Source organism: Malus sylvestris, chromosome 15, assembly GCF_916048215.2.
Source record: "Malus sylvestris chromosome 15, drMalSylv7.2, whole genome shotgun sequence".
Lineage (NCBI taxonomy): Eukaryota > Viridiplantae > Streptophyta > Magnoliopsida > Rosales > Rosaceae > Malus > Malus sylvestris.
The window spans coordinates 8,283,273-8,290,476 of NC_062274.1; the positions used below are offsets into that span (position 1 = coordinate 8,283,273).

A 7,204-nucleotide genomic window follows, 5' to 3' on the forward strand; every position below is an offset into this window, starting at 1 on the left:
CTTGTTTTACTAAAAGTAATTATAGAATAATATATCTAAATTACCTATTAATGGAACACTATTTGTCAACTAAAATTCTATGAAATTACTATTATAATCCTCTCATCAAAGCTAAACAAAATTAAAAACATTGCAACTTAATAATTACATACCACTCTGATATGGGGTGAAGTCTTTTGCCACTTAATAATACAGATTTAGTGGTATTCCTCTTCATTTGTAAGTGTGAGGTCTTAACTTAAGTTCAATTCCTCTTCATTTGTAAGTGAGAGGTTTTAGGTTCAATTCTCGCAAAAAATGAGTTTGAGCCAAATTATTGCTAACCCATTATGAGGCTAAGCCCACCCCTCTCCTTTAGTTTAGAAAATATCGTTTGTTAAAAAAAAATTACATACCACTCCAATTTTCTATTTGGGGTGTGATATTCACACACCTCATTTTATTTCTTTAACACCCTTCTAATTTTCGGCTGTCGGATAGGAAGAATTGAAAAAAATCAAATGACAGAAATTAACAAAAGGTGTAAGAGAAGTAAAAAAAACGGTATGTGGACAGCACACCCCTTCTATTTTACACAAACCTCACAACCAGTAAACGTAATATATCCTATTTAAAAAATAAAAAATAAAAATAATGGAGGAGGTTTTTTCTTTAAACCGAGGTCTCCCACTTCAAAACAACCCCCTTAACCCCTTCTTCAAAATTCCATGCTCAAATTTCTTTTTTCAAGTTTTTTTTATTTTTTATTTTTAAGAAGTGATATAAATATTTTCTTAATAAATAATAGACAAATTTAAATTACACACTTATAACGTCTGCGCATATTGACTAGTATAATATTAACGGTATGAATAAATCAGCCAATGTTTTGAGAAAATCATTTCGAGGAGCCAAGCATTCATAGTCTAATTAACCACATTTCTTATTAATGGGCCTATATTTTAAAGTTTTACCAATTGTGACCCGAACCATCAAACTATTACCTCCATGACCCGACCCGGACCATAGACCACTCCCACAAAAACCCAAAGATGCGGCGTCCGTACAATATTCCAAACCGTCCCCCTTCCCCTTTTCTCTCTCTGCTCGTCTTCTCTGTCAAGCAAAACTCTCCGTGGAGAAATGGGGGCTGGGCGCGAGGTCCAAAGCTCGCTGGACGGACTGCGGGACAAGAACGTGATGCAGCTGAAGAAACTCAACACTGCCCTCTTCCCAGTCCGCTACAACGACAAGTACTACGCCGATGCCCTCGCTTCCGGCGATTTCACCAAGCTAGGTTGAGCTTCGATTCTGAGTCTTTATTATTTTTGAATTATATTTTCTGGGTTTTGTTTAATTTTGCATAATATTTCTGGGTTTTGTTTATTTTTGCTTAATATTTTCTGGGTTTTGCTTAATTATGCATATTGTTTTGTGGGGTTTGCTTATTTTGTGCAAATGTAGGTTCTTTATTCAAATGCCCTGAAATCTCATCTGGCTATTGGTTATTTTGTAAAACATTTGATGGGTTATAGTCATTTGAGCTTGTAATTATGTTCTACTTCTAATTACTGTTCTGTGAATATTTTGTGGTTTTGTTCGTTCTGGGTATTTCGTAATCTTCGTTGTTGTTTGTTTGCTTCTGGTTATCCGAAAATGGAACTTGTTTATGGCTTGCGCTTAGAAATATTGGATGTTAGCTCATTGGACCTTCAAGTAAATTGGGGATGGAAAGTTATTGTTATGTCAGGGATTTGGGTAGTTTTGGTCATGGTAGTAATGCTTGGTTTGATAGTTATGTGTCTTAAGTCAATTGTTTCTGCTTGTTGGTGTTCTAAAAAAACCGTGAGGAACTACATATTTTTGAAGATAAATGACAAGGTTCTGGTGCAGCATTAGTGAGGTAGTTGAGTGATCAGCTATCCCCTGAATCTTTATCAGTTCCTCAATAACAAAAGGGTAGTGCTATTCACACACCCATTTTTACCTCCCACATCTCCTTGTTAATTTTAGTCCATCGATCTTCTTCAATTTAGCCGACCCCACTTAGTGGGAAAATGGGAAAAGGCTTTGTTGTTGTTGTTGTTGTTGATCTTCTTCAATTCGTAATGATCGAATGGCCGGAAATTGAGTAGGGTGTGTGAGAGGTAAAAATGGGTGTGTGGATAGCACTACCTGAACAAAATTAGATGTCTTCTTTGATGAGTTATGTTTATTTTTATAATCTACTTCCCCAGTAAAATTTTGTAGTGCTAGTTCTTTTAATATGTGGGCATGATTTTGGGAGGACTGATGTTGTATGTCTTATTAGACGTGCAAAGAGGGTCATTAAGAATGAAGAAGTTGGTCGGACAGTAGCTTGAGCATTTTCAAATGTATCCTGTTATGAATTGTATGTGCCGTATGCTACTGTGTGAGGACCAATGTGAGACTATTGTCTAAGTTTAACAAGCTTGTTCACTGAGAGTCCATTTCTTACAGTATCTCGTTGAAGGTGCATATATGGTCTAGAAAGCTAGATTGACAGTTATACCTGGTACATGTAAACAAAATTGCAAACCTTTTCTGTGTAGGTATACCCTTAATTTATCATTCTTGGGATTTTTTATTTCCCTTAGCACTCATGTCTCTCATGTCTCTGTTGAAGTTGACTACATGCCAAATTGACAAACATTATGAAAGATGAAAGTTTGATTCCTGCTATTATTTTTGTACAGCATATTTCAGTGATATATGTGTTGGTGCAATTGCATGCCGGCTTGAGAAAAAGGAAAATGGAGCTGTCCGCGTGTACATCATGACATTGGGAGTTCTAGCACCATACCGTGGGCTAGGCATTGGTAAGCAAGCAATGTTCTTCATATTATAACTTCGGTATGGCCCGGGGGGTTTCTGTTTGAGAAACCACCAAGTCATGCTTATTGGTTACGACCGTGGTTGAAACCACCAAGTCATGCTTAATGCTTATTGTTATATATACAGTGAATTGTTCTTTAAATGTCTGGTAGAATTAAGATTAAGGTGTCAAGAAAAAGTCCTCATACTTTTTGGTGGTACTGTCTTACGGTAAATATTTGCTTAACCTGGATATTTACAACCGCGTAGTTTTCTTATCTAAGTTCTGGGATTTTTGCAGGTAAAAAACTGTTGAACCATTCTCTTGATCTGTGCGCCAAGCAAAATATTTCAGAAATATACTTGCATGTTCAGACAAACAATGAGGACGCCATAAACTTCTACAAGAAATTTGGGTTCGAAATCACGGAAACCATCCAGAATTATTACACAAACATCACCCCTCCAGACTGCTACGTTCTTACCAAGTATATTGCTCAGTCAAAGAAATAACACGTCAAAGCTATCAAATGGGGAAGTTGTTGCATTAAATTTTGACATTTTTTATTTCTAAATTATGCTAGATGCTGTCTGGTTGTTAGAGTTATAAACTTGCTAAAATTTGTTCGGAAGCTAAGTTATGTGACTGTTCATCTGCTGTATTTCTGGAGAAATGATTGTCGTTTGTTGATCGGATTAGCTTATGATCATTTGAAAGTTTTCTAATTTATCAGGACCAAGGGTTTTTGGCACTTCAGCAAAAATGAGGAGAAATGGTGGAATTTTGGAAAAGTGGACAATTTAGTTAAATAAATTTGAAACTTTAGAGATTATTCTTGTAATCTAGGAAAACTAATGTGACTTGTGTGAAAACACGACAAACCTTTAAAGAGTGTAACAAAAAGGTAGTGCGATTCACACACCCTTGTTAATATTTGTCCGTTGTTTTATCTGATGGCCGACAATTGAGAAAGGTGTGCGAGAAGTAAAAATTGGTGTGTGAAGAGCACCACCAAAATAAAACAAACCAAGACGTTTGTCATACCTTTCACAAATTAGCTTTTGGTCTATTGTTTTGTTTGCAGTTAAGAGCATTTTCACTTACAGCCGAGACATGAAGTTTGAATCCTCCCTCCCTCTCAAAACCTAAACCTAAAATTCTCAGTGAACTCGTCCCAACATCCCACTAAATACTCCTTTAAACCACAAATGCTTACTACTCTTTTTTTTTTCTTGGCTAAAAAACCATCATATATTATTATTTTGACATATTATCCTTATGAGTTCTTTCATATCATATTCAGAAGATCTCACTACGTACCTAATTCCTTGACTAGCTAATCATGACATGTGGGTGCATTAACCAATCCAATTTGTTGCTTCGACATTACTTTTTTCTTTTTCTTTCTATGCATCTAGCATCGCCCATTCCTACCTTCCCATATGCATCAACCAAATGGACCATGCACCCTCTTTAATTAATTAGCTGTGTAGTTTCCTTTGTTATATATGGTAAAAGTTCTGGCTCTCCCTCCCACCCTAAACCTTAAATACTCAACCATCCCAACACGTCAATAATTTTTCATAAACTCATTTATGCGGCGAGAAATGCTGGAATGACTATATATTTAAACTATATTTTGTAAATGTTGATCTAGAGTTTAAATTTTAAACTAGAAAAAGTGATGTCAATCAATATTTATTGCTTTAGGTCAAGTGATGAGTATATTTTAGCATGCGATATTATATTGAAATTAGTTGAAGGGGAAAACTTCGTAAGCGATGAGTAAAGTTTGGCATGTCCCTTGCTCCGTAGCCACAACCCCATGCTAGGTGTAAATCATCGCCATACTGTGAACTAGTCGTCGTGTGAAAGAGTGTAAGTGCTGCACTATATGTAAGTATATAACCCTCATTTGGGACACAAGAAACAACTTCTCTCTCTCTCTCTCTCTCTCTCTCTCTCTCTCTCTCTCTCTCCTCTGATCTTGTACCTATGCTTCGATTCATTCTTCATTTCTGCAGAATTTGCGAGTATATTATCACTCGCCATGGATCGATCCTGAGTTTACTACTCCCGCTATCCTCTTGTTCTACTTGTAATCATCTCTAATTCCTCAAATATCTCTCTTGATTCTGATATCTGTGTTCTTCTTCTTCAAGACCAGTGAAAAGGAAGTCCATGAACCACCAAAACATTAGTTCATGGTGAATAACACTCTTTTCATTTGCCATCAGTTTCATGATTCTTTATTTTTTATTTTTTACTTGTTTTGAAGGGAAAACAGGGAGGACAAATTGGAACGAGTCTGGTAGGACACCACGTTGAGCCTTATTCAAATTCAGCTGAAGACACCGCTGCATGAGGAGTCTTAGATGTATTTTTCGTGTTATATAACCGGAAGAAGTATCGCTTATGTTGTACTTGGACGTCATTCTTCTATAGAATAACATGTTTTCTTTAGAAACCAACAAAACGTTTCCCCATGTTTAATGGTTTTAATGGTGTTGTATTGTTTCTTACCTTTGTTATTCCCGATTAAGCAACCTCGAATGGTTGATTGTTCGAGTCCTACGTGAAAACAATAAACTTGCACGCCATCTGTTTTATGTATTGTCTCAATCCGGTTGCGGTCCTCTTACTGTTGCAATTTTAGTTTCGGAGTACCGAATTGAAGGGTAATTTGGAGGTTTTTTTTTTCTTTCTTTTTTTTGTTTTTCCAGCGAACAATGGCCTGTAGACATATGGGCAAGGTTATCTACGGTGCAAAGCATCTAATGGCTAAGCGAAATGGAGCTTTGCATTTGAATGCGCAGCTGTATCATTCCTCGGAGGAGTTTCATGAACAGCCTTTCCCACCAGAGTCAAAGTGGCATCAGAAGGCATTCCTGAGTTGACGAAATTAACCCAATTGTTGAAACATATCGATTTGACTGATGGAAGGCTTGTTAATATCAGTGATGGTTCGATTATCATTGACAACCGTGTTGAACACAGAATGCATACTTTCAAGTCACCTTCCAGGGTCTTTATTGGAGCTCCGTTGGTACGCAGAGCGCTGAAGAATAATGTGGCGGCATTGTCAGAAGGTAGAACCCAATTGTTCACACTTTTGTTATATTACCTCTATGGGCATGTTAGATATATTGAATTGGATGTACGCGGTGGGGTTTATAGCTGTGGTAGTGAGAATGATTTCTGCTTGTGCATGGAAAGGATTGTGACTTCGGACGTGGAGGATGTGGTTTGGAGTGGGATGAGGCAGTTGGACAGGGCTCTTGGGCTTTTCAAGTTTGTATGGGAAACAGCAGGGGTGAAAGGAGCTTTGCAACTGCAAGCCCATATATGGTGTGTAGGGGCTGAGGCCAGAGTGGTTACATATACAGGAAACTCATTTTTTGTACACGGGTTTCATGTTTAAGCAACGATTGTCTTACAATGTGAGCTCAAATCTCAGAGGCTATTTATGTAATTCATTGATCAGTGAAGAATTTATCCAAGTCGGGGCTGCTGTGTGGATAAGTAGAACTAGCAAGATTTGGAGAAGTTGTTGCAGCAACTACGATGAGTTTAACTCAATAAGTTCCACGAGTTCTTAACATCACTCGACAACAGACTGATGATTTCTTGAATATGTGAAATTGGTCATCTGCGAATGTCAAGTGCTGTAAATAGCTGAAATGATGAACCTGTTTGAGTTGATATTTAAACATTGGGTTTTGTTGATGCACAAAAACAGAGGGGTGTTGGAACAACGTAAATCCGACGGTGAATCTGCAAGAAAGTAAATAACACAAGATGTATTGTGGTTCACCCCAATGTTTGGGCTACGTCCACACTGATATTGTATTTATCTGAGAGGATTGTGAGGATGAAAGGGTGAGAGCCTCTGAGGGTGAGAGTAAGGCTTCTCATGGCCTCAGAATTGGCCTCCCCTAATGAGGAGAGTGAGGAGTCCTTTTATAGAATAATGGCTCCTCACTTATTACATATTTGCCTCTTCATTTATTACATAATTACATTTGAGTCCCCCGAGTATTTACACGAGATCTAAATACAGAGACCCTAAGTATGGTACAAACAGTAGTCCCCCAAGTCTTCAGTCAAGAGAGTCTTTTGGCTGGAGACTTAAAATTCAGTCCATGTGTGGGCCGAAGTAACTAGATGTCGTCTAGAACTGATACTCGATATGAGGCGGTGCCCAATCTGAAATGATGCTCAACTAGAAGTAGCACATGTTGCGAGGTTGCTCTGCTTGTGGCTTATGTTGCCTTGGTTGGCTCGACTTGTGGCGTTGAAGGTGAGGGAGTCCCTTTTATAGAATAAGGGCTCGCTCCTCAATACATAAATGATGGGCTAGAGTCGATGCTCGCGGCGAGGTGGTTGCTC

General features: G+C 37.9%; 1 protein-coding gene and 1 pseudogene across 1 annotated transcript; both read left to right on the forward strand.

The window, feature by feature from the left end:
* The first annotated feature begins 1,036 nt into the window (after positions 1–1,036).
* Positions 1,037–3,540, forward strand: LOC126605770 (uncharacterized). Its single transcript, XM_050273205.1, has 3 exons — positions 1,037–1,276; positions 2,697–2,819; positions 3,116–3,540. Exons 1-3 carry the CDS (start codon positions 1,123–1,125, stop codon positions 3,325–3,327), a joined length of 489 nt encoding a protein of 162 aa, XP_050129162.1. The 5' UTR covers positions 1,037–1,122; the 3' UTR covers positions 3,328–3,540.
* Positions 3,541–3,679: 139 nt separating this feature from the next.
* On the forward strand, positions 3,680–6,123 carry LOC126605774 (uncharacterized; annotated as a pseudogene).
* The last annotated feature ends 1,081 nt before the right edge of the window (positions 6,124–7,204 follow it).

Excerpts from the sequence above, each read along its gene's own strand:
- LOC126605770 (XM_050273205.1), top strand. The coding sequence starts at position 1,123 with ATGGGGGCTGGGCGCGAGGTCCAAAGCTCGCTGGACGGACTGCGGGAC. Across the intron at positions 1,277-2,696 it reads CGGCGATTTCACCAAGCTAG|CATATTTCAGTGATATATGT; the intron begins GTTGAGCTTCGA and ends ATTTTTGTACAG. Across the intron at positions 2,820-3,115 it reads ATACCGTGGGCTAGGCATTG|GTAAAAAACTGTTGAACCAT; the intron begins GTAAGCAAGCAA and ends GGATTTTTGCAG.